We start from the raw sequence: 27,378 nt of genomic DNA, 5'->3' as shown, positions 1-27,378 counted from the left end.
TGATTTCCATTTTATTGAACTTTCTGGCTTCCTGCTAGGAAAACAAAGCAAGGGTTCCTTGCCTGCCCTCTGGAAGGCAGTCTGTGTCTATGCTTTGCCTGCAAATTTGACTAATAAAGAGCCATCCAGACAGGGAACCAGCCAGTCCCTAAAGAATTAATTTTGAGTTCTTTCTATGAATTTCTTCTTTTTGATTTTTTGAGCTTCTTTTTACCAGGAGAAAAGGACAAGTCTATTCTGTTCATACATCCATTTGTGGTTTAGCTAGTGGTTGCTTCCTATGCCATATAACTTCTATGTGATAATTAATACAATTTAGATTTACAGGAATCACTGGTCAGTATGACTTAACAGTGACATTCTGCATCTCAATTTTTTGGCTTTCTTGTCTCCACATGTCATCAGCTACTTCTGCTTTATTATTTATTGTACTCTTCAGTGGTGGTAATGTCCACCTTTCCCTGTTTGCATCGTGAAAATCATCTTTTCTCACACAGAATATCCTGAAAAGAACTCGGCCTGGGTCTGTGGAGGAAGTGCAAGCAACACAGGCCTATGATGCACTTGAAAAGGTAAAGGTGCCTACCCTTTCTGCAGCCTTACCTTTGTCTCTAATTAATCAACTCCCACCCTTGTCCCTGCAAGAAAATCTTGCTTTAAAAAACCCCACAGCATTACTCTATTGCATCCCTTCCTCTTATCCTGTTTATTATAGAGGCAAGGTTTAAAGTTTTCTAGGACAAATGGTTATCTAAAATTTGTACAGCTTCATAACGTGGATTGTTCTGTCTAGTAATGATTTGACCTTCCAAAGGAGAGCCACCAGGATGATGAAGGGCTTGGAGGTGAAGACAAAAGGAGTGGCTGATGTCTGTCCAGCTGGAGGAGATGGAGACCAGATCTCACAGCAGTTTTGCAGCTTCCTCATAAGGGGAAGAGGAGGGGCAGGCCCTGATCTCTGCTCTGTGTGACCAAGGACAGGACGCGAGGGAATGGCTGGAGCTGTGTCAGGGGAGGGTTAGGTTGGATATCGGGCAAAGGTTTCTCCCCCACAGAGTCATGGGGCACTGAACAGGGTCCCCCAGGGAATGGTCATGGCCCCAAGGCTGCCAGAGCTCCAAGAACATTTGGACAATGCTCTCAGGCACAGGGTGGGATTATTGGAGTGTTCGTGCAGGGCCAGGAGTTGGACTCAATGATCCTTGTGTGCCCCTTCTAACTGAGAATATTCTCTGATTGTAATATATACTTTTTTTGCAGGAGGATGCCTAAGGAATTGTCACTTATGCTGACACCTAAGGGGCTCCTGGGAGTAGTACTGATCCCACCATGCAGTTCTGCTCTCACTGCTTATCTGTTTTCCTCTGCAGCTCATCAAGGATTGCAATGAGAATGTCCAGCGCATGAAGAGCACTGAAGAGCTGATCTACCTCAGCCAGAAGATTGAATTTGAGTGTAAGGTGAGCTCACCCATTCCCTGGGCCTTGCTCTAGTCTAATGTATTTTCTGTCTTTCCCCACAAAACCACTTTTTGTTCTCCTCTCAGAGAACCCAGAGCTGTTGAACCAGAGCATCATCCGCAGGCCAGCTCTTCATCAGTGCTTCCCTTGACCAATCATTCATGTCAGCCTTCTCATGAAGGTGCCTGCCATGACTTACACCTCTCCAGCTGGAGAACTGAAAGCACAATTCCTCAAGAGAAAGGCAAAAATGCAAATCCAAAACTCACAGGGACCCTTCTACTTGTGCATAAATATTTATTTTTGTCTTGCAGATATTCCCACTCATCTCACAGTCAAGGAGACTTGTGAAATGTGGTGAGTTGACAGCACTGGACTTCAACAACCTGAGTCCAAAATGGAAAGTCACGACCCGGCCCATCTACCTGCATCTTTTCAATGATCGTCTGCTCCTGTCTCGGCCCAAGGAGTGAGTGCTTCAACACAATTCTTGCTGCCCCTTCTAAAATACCTGTCTCTTTCGGGGTCTGTGCTTTGGTGACAGAGTCCTTTCCCTCTGCCTGCCAGCAAGTGGCAGTCTTTGTCAAGTCACTCTCCTGTCCCGACTTGATGTAAGTATCATGAAAGTATGTGGAAATTGATAGTCCCAGCGCTTAATTACATACTGTAATACAATAACATATCTTGTGGTCCCTAGCACAACATTTTGATTCTGCCTTTGCATCTCTACAATGTGAAACACTTGAACAATAACCATTTATTCTAGTTTTACTTGGTAAATAATTTCTTCCTAAAGCACAGTATGAGGACTAGTGAATGTGCAAATCACTGGTTTGTCAAGAGAGTTGTTGGTCAGTTGTGTTGGGGTTTTGAGGGTGGTGAGTTTGTTTTTAAGCTGTAAGCTACCAAAAAAAATTCTGACAGGTCAGAGGTATAGTATTTCTACCCTTTTTATTAAATCTTTTCTCTCTCTTCTTTGGTCTTCTGAGACTTCTAACAAGAGCACTGCTTAGGATGTGTGAAGCAGATGAAGACTCATTAAAAGCTTTTTGCTTTCCTGCAGACTATGTGACTCACTATGTAACCCTCATAACCTTAAAACTCTCCCCTTGTTTTGTTCCTCCTGTTGACCTGCAGGGGTGGACGTTTCGTTGTGTTTGACCATGCTGCTTTCTCGTATGTGCGCGGGGAGAAGTGTGAGATGAAACTCCACGGGGCAAACAAGAATCTGTTCCGTCTCTTTCTGCTTCAGAATAACCAGGGGAAAAGAGTAGAGTTCTTGTTTCGGACAGAGACACAGTAAGAGCTCAAGTTTACCTGTGGTATATCCCATTACCATGGCCAGACACCTCCTGGTAGCCTGATGATTGTCCCTCAGCTATTCAAATGCTGAAATAGCAAATTCAGCTGCTAAGCAGAAGTCTTGAAAAGCATCCTCTTGCTATAACTATTTCCTTGTGAAACACCTTCCCCTCTCTCATCATAGTTGCTCATACAATACTACCACATTATGTCATACCATCAGCCTCCAAAAATGGGAATTTTTGCCTTTTCCCACCTCCTTTCTCAGCTTCCCTTTGTGTGAGCAAACACCCCTCCACTCCACGCTATTTCAGTCACCAGACTGTCATCCCTCACACTGAATGCTGATACCTATTCTGTGCTGTATTCCAGCAGTGAGAAGCTGAGGTGGATCTCTGCTTTGGCTCCTCCGCGGGGAGAATTGGACCTCCTGGAATGCCCTGGTGAGACTGCTCTGCTGCTACAGCATTGGGGGTGGGCTGGCTTGCAGGAGTCACAGGCACTGTTAGGTGGGATACCCCAGAAGGATTCCAAGCCAGAATACTTGTGGTTTTGTAGATAAAGAACATACTTATGGGCTTTCCCTCAGTGCTGAGTGCTGCCAGTTATTGTACATGTTTTAACACTTCATTTTAGATGAAGACCTGCAGTGTTCCTTCTAGTTCTCAACTTTTTATTTGGGCAGCTCCTAATTCTCCACCTCCTCTGGAGCTGATGTCCACAGGTTTACTGTTGCTTTCCGATATATCAATGTGATCTTTCCTCCCCTTCAGATGCACCACAAGTTCAGTGCATAAAGACTTACAAGGCTCGGGAAAATGATGAGCTGGCTTTGGAGAAGGCAGATATCATCATGGTTATGCAGTACAGCAATGATGGTGAGCAGAATGAACAGTGCCTGTCTTAAACTGTAGGACTGAGAGTGCAGAGGGATTCTTCATCTTCTTTAGTGTGCTTTATTTGGAAGCCGAAAGAGGATCTTTTCCTTTGCTCTTAGGGTCTTTTTGGAGGGGGCTTTTTTATGAAAAAAACATGTGACTTTTGCCTCATGTTGTGCTTTTCCCCACACCACAGGGTGGATAGAAGGAGTAAAACTCTCAGACCGGGAGAGAGGCTGGTTCCCCTCGGAACACGTGGAAAACATCTCCAGCAAACACATGCGGCAGAAGAACCTGAAGGAGGAGCAACGGGTGAAGAATGCCAAGCAGCAGGTCTTCTGCAAGAAATAAGGCTCTGTTTGGACCTGTACAGTCTCCCTGCCATGGGGAAACCATGGCTTTTCTATCGTGCCTCAGAAGAAATGCCTCTGTGAAGAGCATAATACAAAGCACTTTGACAGGACCAGGTGCTTTTTGCCAAAGAAAGTGGGAATTCAATCAGGAAAAACTTCCTCTCTGTCAGCAGGACTATGGCAGCAAGAGGAGGGATAAAGGTTGCATGTATTGCTTGCTTTGTGGTAGTAGGGAGGGACTTAAATCAGATAGAGGTCTGGGGTCTGGACTTCTGAAAACATATTCCTGGTTTTGCCACTGACAAGTTTTGGGACTTTATGAAAGTCACTTCAGAGTTCTGCCTCAGTTTTGCCATCTGCAAAATGGGGGTAAACTTACCTACCTCACTGCATGTTGTGAGGCTAAATTCACTAGTATTAGCAGCCTGAGAGCTTCAAGTTCCTGAGAAGGAAGGTGCTAAGTGCAAAGCACAACAGAGCTGAAGAGAATATTCCGTTTGAATATCCTCTGGATACCTTCATGGCATTGATCTCCATAGTGTAATTTCCATTTAGGGCAAGTTATGTTTTAGATCATGCAAGTCTACAGGGATTTAGATAGGCAAATATTTCATTGTACCCAAATGCTGTTAAGAGTCCTTGACAGCATTACAAAATCCATTGAAATTAAGCAGTTTTCAGAAGCCACTGTGATGATTTCCCCCACATAAGAAGTATCATGCTGAGAAACCTGCTTCCAAAAGGTCACCTCCCATCTGAACAAGCATCCCACCAAGCCATCTGAACTGACCTTTTTTTTTACTCTGCCTCCCCTTGGAAGATCAGTGACTTTTACAAAGATTTATATTTTGTGTTGGTACATGCCCTGTACAAAATAACCAGGACTAGGCCCATACAATGAAGTGGCACTTTACTGCTGCTCTTACTCTGATTGCTGATGTGGTATTGCATGCACCATTTTGCACACTTATGGAGAACACTGAGATATTTAGCCACTGTAGAGAAAGGCAAAATGTACACCAGGGTCTTTGTTCTTTCTAAGGACTCTCTGGTTTTAAGTCCAGTTTACATGCATTTGTGCAGAACCTGTTTGAGGATATGCCTTCAAGTGTAAAATACTGTTTCTGTGTTAAAGTGTTCAGTTCAGTCAATGCAAGATCAAGTTTAAGAATCAATACACCAAAGAAAGCCACGTGTAGCCTCTTGCATTTAATATATTTGAAGAATTAGTTACCTTTGTATCTCCAGCTTACTGTCTCTGTAACATTCTGCCTTTAAATCCCATTTACATTGTATCTAGAATAGCTTATTATGGCCTATTTATATCAATAATTTTAGCTGGATTAAAAGAAAAAAGTTGCTTTTAGTCCTAATAAACTCATGCACTTCTCCAGTTAAAAAGCTTTCTGCTTGCCTTGTTACTTAGGTTTTCCTCTCAAGTGTAAGTAATTCAATTTACTGAATATACATGCAGTATTTTTTGCTATAATTTTCCTTTCTAAGTGACCGTTAAGTACAAACAGGTCTCTTTAGCAGAGGCAGCGATGAAAGCTGGGTTTATCCAGCCTTAAGGTTCTTCAGTATTATCCCCAGCCCTAGAGAGCTGATGCTGCAGCTCTTCCACAGTGGTGTTAGTCATCCATAAACTGAAGGTAGGCTGAAGGGATGAACTACAGAAAATGGGAGTTCAGCCCACTAGAGCAGAAGGACAGGACCCAGTTATTCAACTTTTAATCTATGGTCAGACAACAATCTGCTAACACGTCCCCTCCCAGAAGGACTGGAGGTGTTCCTGAGCTAAGAGCCAAAGCAGAGCTCTACCTCAGACTCACACAAGAAGGGTTATAATCCTCCTCAAGACCCAGAATATTCAGATATCCCAAATGCCTGCTTGTCCCAAGCTGTCATGAATTTATGCAGTTCCAAGTCCCCAGGATTGTCAGTGTCTCAGGTGGGACATAAAATGCTGCCATGGGATCACTTCAGCTGTATAAGGTCACCTCACACAGGCAGTCGGGGCATCCCACATCCACTTCAGCTTCATCCAGGAGGAGCCAGCCATATATATTCCCATTCTAAATTAGAAGTCATCTTGTTCAACATCTCAGGTTGAGAGTTCTTTACTCTTTCAAACTCTGCTCTTGAAAGCAAGCAGGCAGATTGTTCATTAGAGCCTCCCAAAGTGGTAAAGTGGTTTCTGTGCTTAAGTCTGTATGTTGTTAAAATTCCACTTGATGTAGGAAACATCAAGGGTACTGTTGTCATAATTGACAGCACTTCTATACTCTTTTTAACTAGTTGGATCAAAGGTTAACTTGTCCCTGTCACAGGTACAGCCTTTATTTCCTGATGTCAGGCCTTTGTATGTTGAGGAGCATTTAAAGGTCAGCTTACGCTTCTAAGAACAAGTGCTTATACCCTGGGTTACTTTGATTTCTCACATTTCAGACAGGCCTCAACTTCTCACTATTTAGTTAAACTTTTAGCCCCAGCACCATCCTGCCACCAAAATCCATAAACAAATCTACACTGAAACTGATTGACATATCTTTGATTTGTACAAACTTAATCAAACTAGTACAATATCCCTCCCAACTGCACATCACAATACAGGAATCAAGTTAGTGGAATGCCTACTGTGTTCTATGACAGTCTTAATTGTGCCACAATTTCTCCCCACATTATCTAATGTGGATTACCTGATTTACCAGATAATCAGTATTAAACAGAAGCATAGGGTATGTCATGCAAATCCCAACACTTTCCTGCTATTCACAAAGATTCTGTGAGAGGTGGCACTGGATCTTCCCCGGGAACCTGTGGAGACTGACACGAAGTGTATCTGGACAAAACAAATTCAGGATTTCTGAAAAAAAGAAATAATTAAAGTCAACACTCAGAGGGCAGTTACACTATTTTCTTTTTGTGAAAAGGACAGCAATGAAGTACAAGCATGAGCTGCATTTAAAAAGTTTTGTTGAGAAGCTGAAAAGTCAGGGTGTATGTCTGAAAATCAAATTTTATGACTGCTGACATTTTTCATAAAAAGTAGTTTAAAATACATATAAAGTAGTTTAATATATGTAAAGGTATATATATATGTGGTATATATATATATATATATATACACACATACATATCTACACATATATGTATGGCTCAAAAAACCCCCCAAAACTTCTAGTGCTGGAGACCTGTGATGGTCCTTCCTCAAGGAAAATAAATAAAAGTATTTTCCTAGGTTATTATTTTCACAAAAAAAGATGATATTAGGACCAAAAAGGTGATATTAGGACCAGAGTTCAGTAAATAAACACAACCTTGCTCAGAAACAACTTTTAAAGCAGATAGTGTTTTTTTTTGTATTTGCATTTTTTTCTAATATTGAAGAGGTCCCATGACCCTCCAAGATATGTCTTGTCAGCTGAATCCTGTTAACAAATTAAATGCCATTTTAGTTCCAACTTCTTGCGGCTGATGGCTGAACCAGGTGCACTGTTAGACCAATTATACTGGCTCCAAAATGTTGGCACAGATCTTTCAGCTTACACTCGTTTAACCTGATGAAATGATTCAGGTGAAAGCATGTGCAGAAGCAAGGCTTTAGAAGCCAAAAGTAAACCTTGAAATGAAGACAGGAATTTTGAGTCAGGAGAACAGTGCTGTGCCAGCGAGACGATGATGAGCCAATAAACAGGAGGAGGATGAAGGTTGTTCTGTTTTGGTGCATCAGGACATATGTCTCATTCTTCATGCAAGCACTGCCTGGTGCTGGTCTCTTAGGAGCCTTCTTTTTACTAAGAATTGTTAAGCATTGAAAGGACACAAATTACAGCACTCAAAAGTCAGGAAGTGCCATTTGTTCCTTGCAGCCCCCAGCTGCTGAAGAACTAGAAGTTGCTGGACACCTAAAACAAATGTGTTCCTGCCAGGCCACCGGAAAAGAATACAATCACAGAATTCTTAGGGCTGGGAAGCATCTCTAGCGATGGTCTAGTCAGGGTATCCAGAGCAGGTGACACAGAAACGTGTCCAGATGAGTTTGGAATGTCCCTAGAGAGGGAGACTCCATTCCCTCCCTAGGCAGCTGTTCCAGTGCTCTGCCATTCTCTACGGAAAAAAAGGTCTTCCTCATGTTGAGATTAAACTTTTTGTGGTTTAGTTCACGGCTATTGCTCCTTGTCCTGTCGCTGGCCACAACTGAAAAGAGTCTGGCACCATCCTCATGCCACCTATTAAAGATTATTTATATGGATTACAAGATCCCCTCTCAGTCTTCCGCAGCCAGAGCAGACCCTGCCCCTGCAGTCTCTCTCACTGTAACATTCCAGACGCCGTATCATCTTTGTTTCCTTTCGCTGGACCCTCTCCAGTAGCTCCTTGTCCTCGTACTGAGGAACGCAGAACTGGGTCTAGCAGTCCTGACAACGAGGTCCCCTCCATCCACGGGTGGCGAGTTTTGCAACACCAAAGCGCACACGGCGATATTTCAGCTAGCTCCTCACGGGGAGCATTCTTCCTAATATCCTCACCAAGGCTGGAACACTCCCGTTCCCTCCGTGTGGACAACAGGGGCCCAGCGTGGTTCCCGTGGAGGGGGGAGGGGTAGGGCGGTCTCCCCCGCTGTGCCCAGGTGGCCCTGATGAGGCGGCCGGGGCCGGGCAGGACGGGCGGCCGGGCGGGGCATTAACCGGGTCGAGTCGGAGCGGGCCCGCCACGGAGCCGGCATGGACGGGGTGGACAAGGAGCAGCAGCCGGAGGACCGGGCGGCTAGAGGGCTTGGAATGGGCTATGGTAAGGGTGTGGATGAGGGCAGGGGGGATGAGTGATACCGGCTCGCCCTAATAACCGGGGGGAGGCACCCGGCAATGAGCCTAATGAGCAGCCCCGGGGGAGGATAACCGCTCCTCAGCGATGTTATCTAGGCACTCATTAGCCTTCCACGTCCTGGGCCCCGCGACTGGGAATGATGGATTCCCCGGCCCTCGTGTTCCCTGCTAGTAAAAGCACCTGGCTTGGGGCAGGGGGTCTTTGTGTCATACCGAGCGGCTCCCGCTACCTCGGGGTTTCTCATTTGCACGTTCCTCGCTGTCCAGTTTTCCCCCTCCTTGTGTGGAGATACCTCTGAGGCTGTTCCTTTTCCCCTGCCGTGTGTGTGTTCAGGTGGTTTTATACCAAATGCCCCAAACAACCCTAAAAACCTTGCAGATGAAGTGGTTGACTTTTTCCGAGGAATGTCTAAGGTGGCTGTGAAATAGAAAAGGGGGCTTGGCTTGCTGCAAGCGCACCAGGTGTTCCACACTACCTATTCCTTAACACCCACTTGTTAACATCCCTTCTCCTTCTATTTTTCTAAAAGAGGGACAAAGGGATGTTCAGTCTGGTCTCTGAATTATGGGAGAAAGGAGTGGTTTTATAACTCCCTTTGTTACCAAGAAGGCCCATCTTTCTCTCCAAACTTGGTTTTCATTTCAGCTCTTTTCCTTGGCAGTCCCAAATGGTTGTGAGATTTTTGTTATCTGTTCTAGAAATAAAACACAGCAGTTTACTTTCACTTGGAGGACTATTTCTGTAAAGAATATTAAACTCCCAGGTGCCCACATAAGACTTGGACACTTGTGATGTAAACACATACTGGGGTTTGCATAGAAACAGGTAAAAACCCTGCTCAAATAATGTGAAAATACTTTTTTTTTTCCCTCACATAATGAGTGAGATAAGCTCAGAGGCAACCAGGAGGATGGTGGAAAAAGGAATTATATAGACCAGAGACCTCTTCTTCCTCATTCAGTTCTTGACTCTCCCCATCAGGATATTATAAGCAGTGGAAACTTGTTGCTGCTTAACAAGATCAAATTATTATAGCTGCATAGTTTCCTGCTTCTGTTTTTTTCCCCTGCAACTAATTTGGTTCTCTTAATCCTATAAAAAGCAAATTAGATGCTCTTGGAGTAGCCTGCCATCCCCTCATACTTCTGTGAAATTTCTCTGGTCGGCTTGGAATTGTGGGGATCTTCCTTGATTAACAGTTGTTTCAGAAAGAGACATTGAGGCAGAAGCAAATCCTTTATTTTGGCATTGCACTAATACATATCAAAAGCAGAGCACAGTGAAATGAAATTATTTGTATCTTTTTCCCCAAAAAATTAAACCATCAAGTTTCTCCGTTGTCATATGCTATTGAAATGCTGCCAACAGTCTGCTCAAACTTTCTTCTCTCCAGACAAAGGCAAATACGTGGGTTTGGGTTTATTATTCTACTTCCTATTCTTATGAAATAATAACTTAAAAAAAAAAATTAAGTAGCAGAAATCACACAGACTTACATATTCTGAGCCGCTAGGGAGATTTTTGGAAATTTTTATTTGGAAATGTATGTGCCAGCTGGGAAAGTATAAGGCTTCTGTATTATTCTGTTGCCTATTTTAATTATTTATCTTGCTGTGTTCTTTCTGACCTGTCTTCTACTATTTAGTCTTTCTTATTGTAACACACTTTGGGGTTTTTGTTAAACTTAGTTGGATTTCTGTACCTAATTTTGTCCTTATCCCCTTATTTCACTCCCTATCTCGTAAATCTGTTATTCAGAAGTGTGGCTGAAGCTGCAGAGAAATAATTTAAGGCGGTTATTAGAAGTTTGTACAATTAATAGTTTTTTGCTTGGCCAGCTTTGGTATGATAGAACTCTATAAAAGTAAAAAAGTGATTATGTTTGTCAGGTAATCCCTGCTGACAAAGTAGACCAGAATTTTGCTTCTGTCCTTCTTCTGCTCATTTTAATAAGGTGATAGGATCTTGTCAGGTCATTGATTTTTGTTCTGTTGCTTATTCCAGAGACCTGTATTACCCCTGAAGCTGTTTTCCCACAACTGTATTTGTAATATGCAAGCTTCCCTTTATTCTCTGTGTCTGGAATTACCCTCTTCTGTAGTTTACGTTTGCTTTTAAAAAGAGGCTTTTCTAGTCACACATTTGAATATCTCCATATTGACCATATCAGCTTCTTTGCTGTTGCTTTCCTGGCATCACCTGTCTTTATTCTGAGCTCTCTTGTCACTGTTGGGTTTTGTTGTGTGGTCTTTTCCTTCCCCCAGAACTGAAACTCCTGATCCAGGCACATCCAGCTTAGGCAATGGTCATGTGGCGTGGGGTTTGGATTTTTTTCCCTCATTTTTGCCTTGCAGAATTCCATGATGAGAGGGAGAATATGCTGCTGAATACAGAGCACCTTGTGGTGGATGCTGATGCTGTTGGTGACCATGGTGCAGAGAGCAGTGTGCTACCTGAATTCCCAGGCACAGTCAGACAAGAAATAGTTGAGGACAACTTGGGAACAGAAGACAGGAATAGCTCTGTAAAAGAGGTGGAAGAAGATGAGGGATGCAGCACCCTGCAGGCAACTGGGTCATGTCCCAAAGGCTCTGTTGTCCTTGATAGCCAGCACGACTTTGCCTTGGTGTGTGAGCAACCATTGGATTTCTGTGGTGACACGAAGGTTGGATTAGCACAGGAGCCCACAGGTCAGTCAGGGTCACAAGAGCACTCTGAGAGTTACTGCCCTGCTGAGATTGAAAAGGAGGCGAAGAAGGGAAAAACTAAGCAAGCATCCAGTGGAGTGGCTGGAGCTGCCTGCAGGCAGGAGGAGATCGGCCTGGCCCCTCACCAATCCAAAGGTGCTCCAGCCAGCACTGCAGCTCAGAATTCCTATGAGGGCTCTTCAGTCCTGGAGTCCAGAGGCAGCTGTGATGTGGCCAAGGGAAAAAAATCCTTACCTGTCAAGAAGAAACCCCGCACCTTCTATAGTGCAGGTAGATCCCAGGGCACACACTGGCACACAGTGACATTGGCAGTGCCAGTGGCACTCGGTGTTCCCTTCCCAGTGCTGATGTGCTCTAACTGGTATTGCATTGCACTCCACACCATTAGGTGTATGAAGACTTCCACTAATAAAGGTTGCTGAGTGTCTTTCATTTGAAGCATCACTAGCAATGCTCTTTGCTTTTGAAACAGCTGAAGAGGATTTTTGTTTATTTTTGTGGTTTATTTTTAAAAAAATCATTTCTTACTCATGTATTTCTAGTATAATAAAAATGTCCAATTTTTTTTCTGTTTCCCTCTCTTTTTAATTTTTTTTCTTATTTTCTTGTCACATACTTCCCATCTCTCTCTCTTTTGACAATGCATCATTTCTAGAGCAGCTAGAAGAGCTGGAGAAGATGTTCGAGGAAGACCACTATCCTGACAATGAGAAGAGGAGAGAGATTGCAGCTGTGGTTGGTGTGACACCACAGCGTATCCTGGTAATGCCTGCTGGGGGACAGTGCTGCCTGTGGGTCTGTGCAGAAAAGGGATGGGCAGGGACTGGGACACTGTCATTGTCCCCATGTGTAGATGGTTTCTTCCCTGAATGTGTTCCTTTCTTCCCATTTTTCAGGTCTGGTTTCAGAATCGCAGGGCAAAGTGGAGGAAATTGCAGAAGTTGAGCATAAAAGGCAACAGAAAATATCCAGCATCATCAGCTCTGTCAGTCCCCTTTGGATCAGAGGGCTATGGGTAAGGAACTTACTCTGTTTTCTCATTTTTCCACAATTGATACCTAAGCAATTAAATATTTTCTTTTGCCATTTCCCCTTCACCTTTTAACAGTGAATAGCTGAGCACTGAGTTGGACCTAGGTAGCCTGTCAGATTTCTGGGCAAATTGTGATGGACCCTCTTAAAAGTCCTTTTGATTAACCTGTAACACAGATTAATCAAATTAATTTTGAACTAAAACAATTGAAATTGCTCTGGCTGAAATCATGTAAAGAGCAAGGGATGAGGTAGAAAAGATTTATAGTAGATTTATGGAATCACCTCTTCATTTTTAGTTTCTGTGAATGCATCAGCCAGGTGCTTTGGGTGTGCTTGGGGATTCTTTTAACCCAGTTCTCCCACTACTACTTTCCATTTCCATGGATTTTCACTTGGTGATGGAAATGCTGCTTGATTAGATCAGCCTTAGAAAGTCATGGACTTCTTTGAGGAAATCCAAGGTAGCAGTTCTCATATGTGAGCAGAGGACATTATTGGGGGGAAAGAGAATATGTAAGAGGGTAGATGGTCTTTCAAGGGATAGTGAATGTGTGAAGAGAGAAATTAATCTCCATGGGGATGTATTTATGGCAATCTGGAGTGTCTTCTTATGAAGAAAACAGAATGAAAAGGGGAAAAGTTAAGTGGAAGAGGATAAATTAAAGTGGAAGATTGGAGAGCACCTTACTTCATTGCACTGTTCCTGCTGCCTCTCCTATTCACGTGACCTGGGGCTGCTTCCCCGAAGACTTTTGATACAGCATTCCTTGCACTTGTAGTCAGACAGTGCTTTCCCTTTGCACCTGCTGGTGATGTAGGATTTGCTCCTTGTCTGACAGAGGAGTGCATGACTATTCATAATGCCCTGCCTTGTCCTCTGTGTCTGCTGCAGGGCACCTCCTCTGCCCGTGCCTCCATTGCCTGACACTGCTGGAGACCAGCCTGACATGCTGGGAGGAGACCCTGGAGCTGAGAACTCCTCCAGCCTGCTCAGCACACATCCTGCATCACCCACCTCTGCCTCAGGTGAGACCCCGACCAGCATGTGTGTTTTGCACAGCTGCAGCATTAGCTGGTGGAGCTGGGAGGTTCCCAAAGGCTTTAGGAAAGACCATGTCAGAGCCTAATGCCATCAGTGCAGAAAGCGACACATCACTCCACAGGCTGAGAAAGTTGGGGCTGTTCTGCCTGAAGGAGAAAAAATTTTGTGGAAACCTCAGAGGACATTCTAGTATTTGAAGGGGCCTACAGGGAAGCTGCAGAGGGACTTTTCATCAGGCACTGTAGTGGTGGGACAAGAGGGAATGGCTTCAAACTGAAAGAGGGGAAATTTAGGTTAGATATTAGGAGGAAATGCTTTCCTGCAAGGGTAGTGAGGCACTGGCACAGAGTAGCTGTGGACGCCACATCCCTGGCAGTGTCCAAGGCCAGGTTGCATGGGGCTCTGAGCAACCTGGGATAGTGGAAGTTGTCCCCACCCATGGCAGAGAGGTGGAATGAGGTGGTCCTTAAGGTCTCTTCCAGTGATTCTGTGATTGTAGGTATGGCAGCTCACTGCTGATTGAGTCTCCACCAGTTATCTACCAGCATGGTGGTGCCTCTGTGCTAGTTCTGGAGACAGATTTGCAGTCCTTGTTTCTGTCCTAGCAGAAGCCAGCAAGGAATTCTGAATACGACTTCATAAGGTTAAGTGAGCAGGGCATTCTTCCGTAACAGCTGTTTGACAGTGGTCCTGCTGTTGTAAAGGATGAGGGGAATGTTCTGGTTCTGATGTTCTCCGTGGCAGATACACACTCCCCATATTCTTTAGATGGAAACATTCTGGTTACAGTCTGAACTACGTGAGCTGCATAAGGAAGGTGCACTCTGTGAACTGCTGGTGTTGTAAAGGCTCTATCAGCTACTCCACACCTTAAAACATCCAAAGGAGCTTCCTTGGCTTCTCCAGGCAGGACAGGTTTCCATATTGTTCGAGACCTTGAGGGAGTGAGAGTAGCTGAGTTCCAAAGCTGAAGGTTGAATTTAATCACTGTTGCAGTGGAGTTTTAAGTCAGTGGGGTGTGCTGTTCAACCAGTTTTCTACCTGAGCTCTGTTAAAAGATTGATGGCAATGAAAGAGAGAGGATTTGTCTAATTGTTTATTTGATGTGTGCAGTTCAAGAGCATTCCCTAGAGTCAGGAGTGCTCCCTAAAGCATTTCCTAGGTACATTTGTGTTTCCAAGTTGGTGCAATATGAAAAGATTTCCAAAGTGATGAGGACTCCACCACTTTCTTAGGGATGGATATCCCAAGCAGATGTGCTGACATGTGGTACTGCTGTGTGTGTTTTCCTGCTTCCCAGTGTAATTAATTCTTTGGAATTTCATGCCATTATGTCTGTCCCCTCGTTGTATTCTAAATATATCGGTATTTAGTTGTCAGTATTAAAGCCAGTTCCTGCAACTCATTTTCCAATAATTACTCAAATTTTTTTATAGTGCTTTTACCTTAAAGGTATTTTGGTATGGTGGAAAGCAACTGTAAGTTTAGAATTCTTCATGTGTTGCTAAAAGTATGTTATTGAAATACTTTCTTTATAACCTAATCTAGTACTTCTGTCATTTAAATTTTCCTGTCATCTTCCCAAGGCAAGGACTCCTTTAGTCAATCCTATGACCTTTTTTACTATAATTCAGTCAGTTCCAGTTTTCCCACTTCTTGCGACAGAGTAAATATGGTCAAAATGTTTGAGTAATTCTGCTTTCAGAGTGATGAAATGGTGAAGTCTGTTGAGCCCTGTATTTAATTGGATAGAAACCAAGGTTTTGCAAGAGAATTCATTTAAAGGAAACAAACCAAATATCTTCTGATTTTTATGCATTAGGAACCTCTCCTGGTTCCTAAAGTACCTCTGCTGAGACACTGTTTAGTCAGGAGAAAATATCAGGGAATCACAGAATGGTTTGAGTTGGAAGGGACCTTAAATATCATCTCATTCCATCCCTCCTGCCATGGGCAGGGGCACCTTCCACTATCCAGGTTGCTCAGAGCCCCATCCATCCTGGCCTGGAACACTGCCAGGGATGGGGCAGCCACAGCTTCCCTGGGCAACCTAAGCCAGGGCCTCACAGGGAAGAGTTTACTTCTAATATCCAACCAAAACCTACTCTCTCTCAGCATGAAGCTATTTGCCCTCTTGGATAATGTCTGTCAGAGAAATAAAGTTTAATTTAGGGACATGATCTTGTCCTCTGCTTGCATTTCTTTCTGGGGGATCTGCACGCTGGGATGCAGCTCTCCATGTGGAAAACACAAGCAGTTCTTTCTGATAGGAAAGAAAGGTCCTATCTGAATTCTTGATGCAATGTGTAAGGAAGAAAAAGGGCAAGTGTCCTCTCTGAGGGAAAAGAATGATATTACTTGTAGAGAATCCTTGTAGAAGAGAGATCTGCAGGGCTATCCATGGATTGCCTGTTTTCTTTATTAGGGTATCTCAGAAAATGAAGGAGACAAAACTTGGATAGGATAAAATCCAAATTAACAGGAGCAAAACAAAAGAGAAAACAGATGAATGAAAAAGGTTATCAATTTACAAGGCAAAACCAATTGCTTAATAGTGTCCCTTGTGAAAACAGCTCATGTATGGTTTTAGCAAAAGCCTCTGGGATTTCTGCATCGTGGTACACTTGGACCCACAGAGTGTGATCTGTTGGAGTGGCTATTCAGATGCTTTCCTTTTTAACCACTTTCAGCAGGACAAGAAAATTACTTAAGTGCATGAGACCTTTGTGGAGTGTACAGTGCTGCAATTTCCATTGTTTTTCCTTGCTCTATCCAGCAGTTCTGACTCTTGCTATGTGGATTTGGCTTGTTTGTTTTTTTTTAAATGTCCCACTGTTTTTACCAGTTCTCCAAACAAGCTGATTTAAAATGTCAGTGAGTTGTATTTGAGATGTGTGTTACCTTGCTGGCGGTTACAGCTTCTGATTTAGATATAGTAGCCACACTACTTGCTATAAGAGCCTCTTATGACTCAAAACTTCAATTTTGAGCTTGTTTTGATCTTAGAAATGTTTTGCTGGTGGTTTTTTTTCCACTTTTGCTAGACAGCATGATTACAATTAATGGCTTTTTTTTAGACACTGGTAATTATTTGAAGCTTTTCTTGGTCTTCTGAGATTTCTTGCTGATACATATGTATCTGTGATTAATTGGCTTGTGTTTTCTTTAGAGGTAACCCATTAGAAAGAAAAGTTCCTTTCTGTGCCTCTGGTAGAGAGGAGATTTTTCTGCCCCACTCGTGTTTTTGCAGGAAATCCTTTGTTTCATGTGTTTGCCTTGCTGAGGACACCTGTCAGGAGCCCAGCCTGTCCAAGTAACTCTGTTAAGCAAATAGCTAGGTGATTAAATTCACAGGCAGAAATGGGATTGTAATGGAAATCTTGGGAGCAATTGGATGAAGCTGGATATGGCTTGTCAAAGAACAGTAAATAAATTACAAGCTCCAATGACTTCACTTATATAACTCTAGCTTTCAAACAAATTTTGAACAAATTTCTTTTTCTCATAATTTCAAGATGAGGATGAACCTATCAAAAGCTTTGTGATGGCCCTTGATGTTCCAATAAAGGCTGCAAACAGAATAACCATTCTAGAGTTAAGTCAAGTGTAGTGCCAGGACTGGTTCTGCGATGTGAAGGTGTAAATGATTAAATTGCTCTTCAAAAATTCCCAAGGTTGTCTCATGGACTGAGAACCCAGAAGTAATGGAAGAAAGAAATAAAAATCCTATTGTTACATTCCCATGTTCACTGGAAAGCCTTCTGAGGTTCTCTCTCTCCGAACATCAGCATCAGGAAGAGCCACAGAATTGTACAATGTAAGCATTATGTCAAGCCAGGGGTCAGAATTCTTCATGGAACAACTCTGGAATCTTCTGTAGATATGCCAGATTCAGCAGATATGACTTCTCTGGGAATTGTTTCTTCTTACTGCATTTGTGACTTTAGTTAGAAGACAAAATGTCAGTGTCTCTTTGAAAGGACAGAGAAGCAGAGGAGACTTTAGAAAAGGCTGAACCAGCTCTTTGGAGATTGAGGGTGCTGTCTCACAGTCTCACTGCCTGAGGATCCTATTGCCATGATCCACAAAGATTACCTGCACTAAGTGTTGCAAATATTTTTAAAAAATTAAATTATTCTTAGTAGGTATGGAGATAGGTTTAGAAATGATTTCCTGGGCTGCCTGTGTTCATCCTGAGGAAGAGCAGGGCCATCTGCAGAGCAGCTGTCATTACTGAACTGGAGCTTTGCCTGGATATAGACTGCTTTTCAGGTAAGTTGTGCCCCCCATGGCTGCTGTTCCATAACGTTTGTGTGAACATTCTGGGGCACAGTGGTCAGGGCAACCAGTGCTAAAGAAGGGTTTAAAAAAATCAGAAGAGATCTTCAGTTTCATTTCTGGCTAAACCAAACCCCAGGAATGCAACAGGTACACCTGAGATGCTGCCTGGCATGGATAAATAGTGTGGTCAAACAGAAAAAATAAACCACTGAGAACTGCCTGGGTATGTAAATGCTTTAGAGATGCCATCCTAGATTTTGCTTCAGTTTTCTGACTGAGCCCAAAATCAGGGCTATTGAAAACTTGAAAAGTTTTCATTGAAACGTTTGATTCCTTCTCTCCATGGCTGCAGAGAATTGGAAAAAACCAGAATGTGGGAAGGTGCAATAAGAGGCACAAAACTGCCCAGCACACTGGGCAATCTGAGAAACAGTGCTGCAAGATGAAGTGAAAACTCCTCATCAGCTCTCTGGACATGCATTCCAAAATTCTCTAAAGGCTGCTAATACTTGTGGCATCTTTATGTTTAGGTTTGTGTTTAAGGCCTTTGAGTCACACCTGGTGGAGTGCATTTGATGTTACTCTCTATGCCTGTAAGGGTGAAGTGCAGCTGCAGACTTTCCCTGAAAGCTTTACAATGTGTGGGAGAGCTTCACCAGGGCAGCTGGTGATATTTTCTTTTCTCTTCCTCATCCTTGAGCTGGTTCAGCCTAGTTACCCTGGAGAAAACATTGCACCTTCCTGCACAGGTGATGGCTGCATTTGTGAAGAGAGAAGCCATTTGTTAATTGCCATAATAAGAGAGAAACTCATTTTCTTGCACCACGCCCAAGCTTCTTGAGCTTTGTGTATAATTGTTACTCTGGATCACCAGCATACCTGATTCTGATCATCAATTTCATTTCTTCTATTGTGTCTTTCCACAGAGGCTGTTCTGTAGGAAACTGTTCCTCTCTCCTTTTCCAGCAGAGGAAGCAGGTCACCAAACAAGATTCTACCAACCAAAAGGTGTTGGTTTCCTTTCCCATCTCTCATCTTCTTTTTACCAAGGACCTTCAGCTGCCATTTCTACTTTTTTAATTTTTGTTTTTGGCATGACTCATCAGAGGCCAAACCGGGAGTGAAAATGTGTTTCAAAACAGCCTAGACAGTGGATTTGTAAAGGCATAGCTTTGTTTCATTCAAAGCACAGTTCATTTTTTCTAAAGGGTGATCTGTGCAGCACACTCCTCCCAGAGGACAGTAGAAATGGAAGATGACTGGGGATTGTTCCTGGCTCTTTTCCAAGAACTACTTTGCTTCAGTTGGCTGCCTTCTTGAGAGCTGGATAAAGATAGTATGCAGAGACAGAATTCACAAAGGTAATTTTATTTAACCAATAAACATCATTCTGTGTTCCAGAGAGCTTGCTACTACTCCCTTTTGCTTCTCAACAGCAGTGCTGGTACTCATTTACTTCTATTCCCATCAATAACATCCACTCTTTCACTGGCATCTTGTTTTTCTGTCCTGGTCCTCTTGTCATTTCCTCTGCTTGCTCCTGCAGATTCCCAGTGTGATGGCACAGTGTGACAGTCTGTTTTATTCACAGCCTCCTCGGTGGTAGGAATGTTGGCACCCTGTGAAGCACAAGCTCAGAGCAAGGCGCTGCACTTCAATCCCAGCAGCGTGGAGTGCTTCCCTAATCTTCCCAGTCCTCCTCCCATCCGCAGGGCCAGCCTGCCGCTCAGCCTAGCCTTCGACCCCCACAGCCACATTGTTCCCCTGATGCTGGACACGCCCAGCAATGAATGCAGCTTGGCCAGTCAGGAAAATGGCTCCACGGAATCCTTCTCTTACAGCGACCAGAATCAAGGGTAGGGGCAGATGAAAAGGTCTTTGAGAGAGATGAAAAAAGCAGCCCCTGGGAGACGCCTTGGGAGGGTGAATGTGGGACAAGGGATGAAGAATTAGGTGGGAGCATTAATGAAAAGCGAGAGGCAGAGTGACGATATACTTTAAAGGGAGTATGAAAAGCTGTATAAAGTGCATAATAGGACAGGGTGCCTGCTATGAGACAGGTGCTACTTGTACTCAGAGTGGTCTTAGATTTGCATGCCTGTCAAGTGAAAGTGAGGGTGTTCAGGCTTTGGATCGTGCTTTGGAGAGTGGGAAGATAATCCCCACTAATACCCATTGTTCAAAACCCTGCTGTGAAAGCACTTTGCTCAAGTGGCTTTTGTTGCCCTTGTCCTGTGCCTGGCATTTGGGAGGAAGGGTTGGCAATAAAACAGTTGTTAATTGGATAGATTGGTGTAGCTGTTGACCCTCCTTTAATCTCTGGGTTGCCTCTCTCCTTGCTCTCCACAGCTTCAGTTCACCAGCTTCCTGCCCTTGTCTGGAGCAGCTGGAGCCTGCAGACAACCTGGAGGCCACCTACTGTCAGTACAGCAGCCAGGGGGGAATCTATCAGCTCTCCCAGTTGTGTCACCAAGGTCACCTGGCCAGCAATATGTTCTCCAGTGACCATCTTCCTCCTCCAACACCCCTGGAGTCCCATCCAGCTTTCCCTGACTTACCTGGCAACAGTGGAGCCATAACCTACGGAGCCACACGAGGCTATGTACAAAACCATGTGGGGGGACCAGTCATGCCACAGCAGCCAAGTGACAATTCAGGTAATTTTCTGAACTATTTTGGCATCCCGCTCCTCTGGAGTTGTTAAATGATACCCTGAAACATTCAGCATGATCAGTGGGTTCACTGATGACTGTGACAGAAAGAAGGAATGGTCCACATGCCTGCACAAATCTATAGATGTGCCCATCTTTCAATTTCCTTGTATGCTTGTTTTTTTTTAAAGTGCTGAGTAACCTGTTCATTTGAATCAAAAGTTGCTACCCAGACTGCACATGTCAGGAAGAGCATAAAATGTGAATGTGTCAGATAGTGCAGATGTTTTAGCTGCACTGGAGAAGTAACTTTTGTTTTCCAGGAGTGTCCTGTTGTGTACATGAACATCCCTTTGTTGCATGTGGTGGAAGTCAAGGGTACAAAGTGGAAAAGGTGCCACAGCAGATGAGATAGTTGAAGGTAGTGAGGAAAAACAGCCTTCTCTGTTTGGCTTCTGCAGAAACCAGTTTGAAATCATGTTATGTATCTTAGGGTAGTGCAAAAGAAGAGAGAGAGAGAGGAGCCAACAGAGTATGGACATAGATTCTTCCTCTGACTTGAATTTGCAACAGCAGTGAGATGAAGGCACTTCAGCATCATTTTCTGGAAAAAAAAAAAAAAGCAACAAACAAAACAAACTCCTAGGTAAAAATGGCATTGTTGATCTCCTTGTTTTGTGTTTGGGCTTTGTATTTTGATGTTATTCAAGCCCAAGTATAATCAAATGACAAACTGTTGTAGTTAATTCATTTAGACTGACAGGTTTGTTAAATTAAGGTCGTGCTCCAAAAGCTCCATCCCTTGTCTTATGACGTGAGAGAACAGAGAGTTTTAGCCCACAGATGCTGCTGCTGTTTTTGTACCAGTTCTGTGGACCTTGTCAGGGAGGGAAGTCTGACTCAGTCTGACTCACATCAGGCTGCAAGCTGGCTCCTGTCCCCACTCTTCAGAGCTGACATTGTTCAGGACAGGTTGGCAGCACCCATGCTATCTAACACACTTGGCCCTGCTTGCCTGCTCTAGTTCCAAGGTATAATTATTATTTTCTGTGTTTTTTTCAGTCTGATGGGCCAGAAATAATGAGAGGGCTGTGCCCCAGACTGCATCAAATGAAATGTGTTTATAGCTTGATGCCCAAGTGTGTGTTGCATTCCTTGGGGCATGTTGTATGAGCATCAAGGGATGTGTAAAGGTGTAAGCTGGTGAAGTTGGAAGGTTGACAAAGGAACAGAGGCAGAGTTGATATTCTCTTACTCCATGCTTTTGTCCAGAGCACAATCAGCACTGAATGGCTTTTCTGTTATGCAGTGGCGATGACCAAGTTCACAGAATTATAGAATCCTGGAATGGCTTGGTTTGGAAGGGACCTTAAAGCTAATCCAGTTCCAACCCTCTGCTATGGACAGGGACACTTTCCACTATCCCAGGTTGCTCAGAGCCCCATCCAAGCTGGCCTTGAACACTTCCAGGAATGAGACAGCCACAACTCCTCTGAGTTCCAGTGCCTTACCACCCTCACAAGGGAAGAATTTCTTTTTGAAAAGGTTCCAGGATTCCCAAAGTACAGGGCTGGAAACCAGTCTATCAGTGCAGACACACCTGCAAGTCTTACATCAGTACATAAGCAAGTGAGCAGCTTAGTTGAATTATGAATATTAATTAACAAAATATTCCTGGTTTACAGCTTTTATAAATGTAAGTGAAGATTAAGTATCCATCTTATGCCTGGCAGAACTAACTTGGAAAATGGGACTGGAAAAAAAACTGGGGGGGTGTCTCTACTGTCATTACATACACTCAGGATCACTGCTGAGTGGCATGGATTTTTTTTTAGATTATAACAATGCTATGAACTTTGTAAGGTTTTCTTCCTAAGAACCATGTTTTGGTTAAATACACTGCAGTGTAAAGAGCAAAGTGATCCTTGCTCTGTGTGTGATGTCTGCTGCACAGCAGTGCTGTGTTTGCACTGAGTAAAGCACAACACACACATCTTGTACTACATAGATATTATTTTCATTATTCTTCTTTTCTTGGTGGCTTTTCCCTCAGCAGATATCCCTGCCTATCCAGCTGTGCCCTGGAGTGATTTCTACATGCAGGGAGCTCCTTTCTCCAATCAGTTGCATTCCCAAATGCCTTTTTCTAGCATGGCAGGAGGGCAGTACTTCACAGAGCCGTATCTCCTTCAAGTGCCCAACAGAACAGTACTGGAATTCATGCCACAGACTGGAAGACAAAAGGGAGTGACACCACCAGAGCAAAGTTCCTACCAGAGCTACCAAACAGAGGCAGAGTTGGCAGCACTCGCTGAAAAAGAGGACTTAGAGAGGAGCAGCAATAAAGGAGAGACGGGTTGGTAACCAGCTAAATGTTTTCTTGGAGAAGGAGGAGGGGAAAGAGTTCCAAGACAGCAGTAGCTCCCCTGAATGAAAACTGTGGCATATATTTTTTGTGATCTGCTGCCTGAGACAGTTCCCATGATGTTACACCTATCTTAGATCCATCTGTTTTTTTGAAATGGGGACAGAAGACTCAGTAAAACAGGTGGCAAAGTTCTGTATTTTCTCAGAAATCATTGCTGTGAGCTGTATGGCTACACAGAACTGATTATTTCTAAGACTTCCAGAGACATGAACACTTCTTTTCAAGGCAAAACTTCACCAAGAAGGGAGAAGGGGAAGGGAGGGTTTTCTGTTTGGATTCTCAGGCTTTTATTTTGGAAACAGAATTACCTTATTCTAGAATTGTTGAAAGGTGTCATATGCCATAAATATTCTTTGAAAGGATGTCTTTGTGGGGGATGCATATCTAATTTTGAGATATGAAACATTTGAAAAATTCAAGGTGTCACATTTTCTTATGAGTCTGGGGTTTTTTTCAGAAACTAAAGAAGAAACTTATGACTGAAGCGGCACTCTGAGAAAAAAAGGAAGAGGAAAAATTGCTATTTTAAACTCTGCAAAACAAGAGTCAAAAAGAGACAAGGATAATATTATTTGCAACAGATGCACTTTTTATTTTATTTTTTTGGTTGTATTATTTTTTCTTGTTGCCATGATTATTTTCTTGCTGAAGAAAGAAGCAGGGATATTTCACTTAATCAAAGTTCCTGCCCTGTCTTGTTTGTTTTTTTTCGTTTTTTTTTTTGCAAATCTCCTGGCTTTTTCCTTCTTTATAAATTCTAATCTTGACCAGCCCTCAGACAGGAAAGAGCTGATACAGGAGCCAGAGTCCCGTGGGTGAAAATTTCAGATCATACAAGTGTCAGAAGGTCTAGCTGCTCTCCTGGAATACACAGGAAGATAAACCAGAAGGAATAAGATATATGCAAAACAGGAGGAGAAACTCTAGCAACTGGGACTCCAGACAGCAAAAAAAGTGTCATTGGAAGTCCACCACTCATTTGGTGCTAGCCTTGAACTACTTCTAAAACAATTATTTTTGTTGTAAAACTATAACAATAAACAGCAGCAAGACTGTAACTATAAATGCTAGCAGTGTAACCAGATCCCTATTATTAATTGCTTTAGCATCCCATTTGAATTGATCTGTTTGAACTTGGCTTGATTGTCTTGGCTCCTGCTTTGCCTGGGACACATTTAATCTTTTTCTCTAAAATCACTGGTAAGCAGCAGAGGACTCCAGTGAAGAGATTGTTCATTCTGAGAGCAGTCCCCAGGAATTGTGCTTCCCAGAGGAGCTGTAACCACCTGGATCTGTAGGATGTGTAACATGAATGGCTAAAATGGATGTCAGGCTCTGTTCTTGTGAGGAAGGACCATCATGTTGTAAGAAGAGGGCCAGGCATTTCTTTTGTTACTTGCTGTGTTTAACCCTGAGTCTTTCCATTGGCTTTTAGACGCAGACAATGCCCAAATCATTTTTATATTTACTGTGATGTGAGTGTCCCTCTTGTACCTTGTGAAATAAGACCTGGTAATGCCTATTGTTTCAGTCTGGCCATGGAGTGTCTGGCCGGAACTGGATGCTGCAGCTCCTCTCCTTTTTCTTCCTCCTGTACAACACTGGTTTATGTCTGGCAGTGGCTGAACTCTACTGAGGGACTAAGTAGTATAGCCAGGGACAGATTTTGTGTCTACAGCTTTGTGTGGCTATTCGAGAATTTCCGTTTCCTACAGCAAAAGTTAGTTCTTGCCTCTAATAAGCTGAGAATGGTTGGGAATGTGCATTAGTTCACTTGTTTCATTCATACTCAGCTGAACAGCCTAAACCAATATTTTCAAGAGGTGTGAATAGGAGTTCTCATTGCAGTTACAAGCCACTCTGAAAGCTATTCCTGGTGACTGAAAAATTCATCAGAAGACTGGCTGGGAATCTTGCCTGGATCCCAAACCAGCCCTTCCAGGTTTGGAAGAGGACAAAGCCAACAAAATGTCAGCTTGCTCAGCCCTACCTGCCCCTTCACCTAGAATGAAGAAAATAATTGTGTCCTTTTTGAGAAATGTGCATTTTCAGAAAGAGGCTTTTGGATGTGGTCTGGTGGCAGTCCCTAGCCCAGCTCACATCATCTGCCTACAGCATTCCCAATCTGAATGTGACACTGAGCACTGATTTTTTTGTGCTGCAGTCTTGAAAGGTTTGAGGAGTGAATGAGCACTGTGAAATTTTTGAAATGGCCAATCCTTTTGCATTTACGCTTTTGGATAAAATAGAAACTGGGAATGGTCTGTTTTATTTCCATGCTCAGACATTAAACTTGCCAGATGCAATTTGGCTTGGACTTTTGAATGGTGATTTCTTTCCCATCAGAAAGAGGAGGAAAGGGTAGGTACCTGAGAGTACATGGATGGCCAGATTGATCCTCTCTGTGCTTCTGCTGGCTTTGGAGCCAAACCAGAGTTAACCACAGACAGGATTTTTTTCCCAGTGCTGCCTCTGGAAGAAGCAGTGACAGCCCTTGACCATGTGGCAGGTGTCCCACCAAGGTGAAGAGCCATCCATCCTTATGTGACCCTCCCTATTACATCTGCAATCCACGCTGCACTGGTATCTTGGAATCCCAGCATTCCAGGCTCCTTGTGCGGTTCTGCCTGCTGCAATTTGTAGTGGAATTAGGTGTATGTTGGACAAGATGCCATGGGTGCTTTCATTAGCTACTCCCTTTTCATGTTAAGTCTCAACAAGGCTCATTTTGTTAGAGTGAGCAGGGTCAAAATTCCAAATTCCATGGCTGCCTGACTGGAACCTCCTTTGAAGTGTGGAGAATTGTTTTGCCTCTGTATTGTCATTTGAACTGGAAGTGCCAAGCAGGCGGGATTTTGGAGTGAGTCAGACTTCGTGCAAATAGAGAAAGCTGTGTGTGTTATCAACTGTTGTTGGGGTTTTTTTGAGTTGTTTTTCGAGGTGACAGGGCTGATTGTGGATGTATTTCTGTTGGACTCATGCAGTACCATGGCTGCAAGACTGGAAATGGGAGTGAGGGTACTGTCACAAACTTACTTTCACAGAAGAAAAGAATGGTGAGGTTTTGTCCAGTTGCCAAAATTGAGGGTGTTCAGCTGACAGTGCACATATGTGTGTGTCTATCCACTATTTGCATGTTATAGTGTAATTAGTTCTTGAATTTCTGCTACTCCTAAATAGCTGATGTATAACCTGGTAAATTTAGTCTATTAACCTTTTCCTGTGTGCCTTGGCTAGCAAAAAAATACTATTTTCTATAAACAAGTCCTGTTTCCTGTGATGAGAATACATGAACTTGTGTGAACTAACTCTTCAGTTTTACAAGAGAAACCTTTTCTTACAGGCTTCTTAGTTTCTGTAAGGTGGGATACATTAGAAAGTATCAGGACTAATTTAGTTCAACAGCAGGAATAATTTTTGGCATTTATTATAAAGATTGCTACAAATCAGATGAGACAATTATCTGTTGCTGGGTGGTAAATATTGATTTCCCTTCATGCAGCTGTGCTAAGCAGAACACATTAAAACACCCACAAACCAAACCAAACCCAAATCAATCACCTGCCAGTGCACTCCATCTCCGTAGGTAAGTGCTGAGCATGAAAACACCTGTGAGACCTCATTTAGCTTAATGATAATCACACCTTCAGTATTGATAATGCATCTGCCAGGTGAGCCTGCATGGCTCAGTCATCAAACCAACTTCAGGGATACATTCCTGATCTTGTGTGTCTCACATCCCACATCTGCCTGATCCATCAGAAAAAAAGGGTTGGTAAATTCTGAACATTAAGGCAACAGCTTTTCAGAGCACAGGGCTGTGATAGCTGTCTCCTAAAGGCTGTGGCTGGAGAAAAGAACTGCTGAGAAGTGTTTGATTTTACAGTGAGGTAGCTGTAAATAGCTAGGAGTTTAAAAGTTCCAGTTATATACAGGGTAGAAGACACCCTCTTGGGATACTTCTTGTGCCATCTGTGCTCATTTGTAGATTTTTACAGTACTTTAAACAAGGTGGAGAAGTTTGTCCCTTGATTGTTTTCAGGGATTTGGAGCAAAGTGCCACTTGGGTCCATATCACTCTCTGGTGCTGGGGCAGAGAGGGAACCCAGATCCTTCAGCACTTCCTACTGTGACAGATGAAAGCCTCTCCATAATTTTTGGGGAGGGGAACCAATCTCCCTTTCTTCTCTAGGAAGATGATTTCATCCTTTCCTTTCTCACCTTTAACAGGGAAGTCACATGGCCACTTCTTTTCAACCCAGCTGCTTTGGGAAGTTGGGTGCTTTTTTCTTTCTTCTTTGGGAGTGTGGGGAGGCAGACCTGCATGTTCCCATGTCAATGCCACCTGCCTGTCTGCTGCAAGCCTAGTTCTTGCAGCACGCAAGGCTCCAGAAGGTGCCCAAAACCTTC

General features: G+C 43.3%; 2 protein-coding genes across 9 annotated transcripts in view; both read left to right on the top strand.

Moving 5' to 3' along the window:
- Positions 1 to 5,388, top strand: part of ARHGEF5 (Rho guanine nucleotide exchange factor 5) — a 33,321-nt gene extending 27,933 nt beyond the window's left edge. For all 8 annotated transcript variants that reach the window (XM_077178442.1, XM_077178444.1, XM_077178438.1 and 5 more), the window contains 7 exons: positions 498 to 572; positions 1,371 to 1,460; positions 1,775 to 1,929; positions 2,598 to 2,759; positions 3,135 to 3,205; positions 3,536 to 3,640; positions 3,837 to 5,388. In XM_077178442.1, the coding sequence (XP_077034557.1) occupies positions 498 to 572; positions 1,371 to 1,460; positions 1,775 to 1,929; positions 2,598 to 2,759; positions 3,135 to 3,205; positions 3,536 to 3,640; positions 3,837 to 3,991 (813 nt within the window). In that variant the 3' untranslated portion in view covers positions 3,992 to 5,388. The remainder of the gene's footprint in view (positions 1 to 497; positions 573 to 1,370; positions 1,461 to 1,774; positions 1,930 to 2,597; positions 2,760 to 3,134; positions 3,206 to 3,535; positions 3,641 to 3,836) is intronic.
- A 3,332-nt stretch (positions 5,389 to 8,720) lies between these two features.
- NOBOX (NOBOX oogenesis homeobox) lies at positions 8,721 to 24,494 on the top strand. Its single transcript, XM_054632171.2, has 9 exons — positions 8,721 to 8,787; positions 11,178 to 11,801; positions 12,187 to 12,293; positions 12,428 to 12,546; positions 13,459 to 13,592; positions 19,481 to 19,745; positions 20,239 to 20,546; positions 22,594 to 22,896; positions 23,426 to 24,494. Exons 1-9 carry the CDS (start codon positions 8,721 to 8,723, stop codon positions 23,449 to 23,451), a joined length of 1,953 nt encoding a protein of 650 aa, XP_054488146.2. The 3' UTR covers positions 23,452 to 24,494.
- Positions 24,495 to 27,378: the final 2,884 nt, after the last annotated feature.

Source organism: Agelaius phoeniceus, chromosome 5, assembly GCF_051311805.1.
Source record: "Agelaius phoeniceus isolate bAgePho1 chromosome 5, bAgePho1.hap1, whole genome shotgun sequence".
Lineage (NCBI taxonomy): Eukaryota > Metazoa > Chordata > Aves > Passeriformes > Icteridae > Agelaius > Agelaius phoeniceus.
Note: the sequence above shows the minus strand (reverse complement) of the source record. Positions and strands in the feature narration are given on the sequence as shown.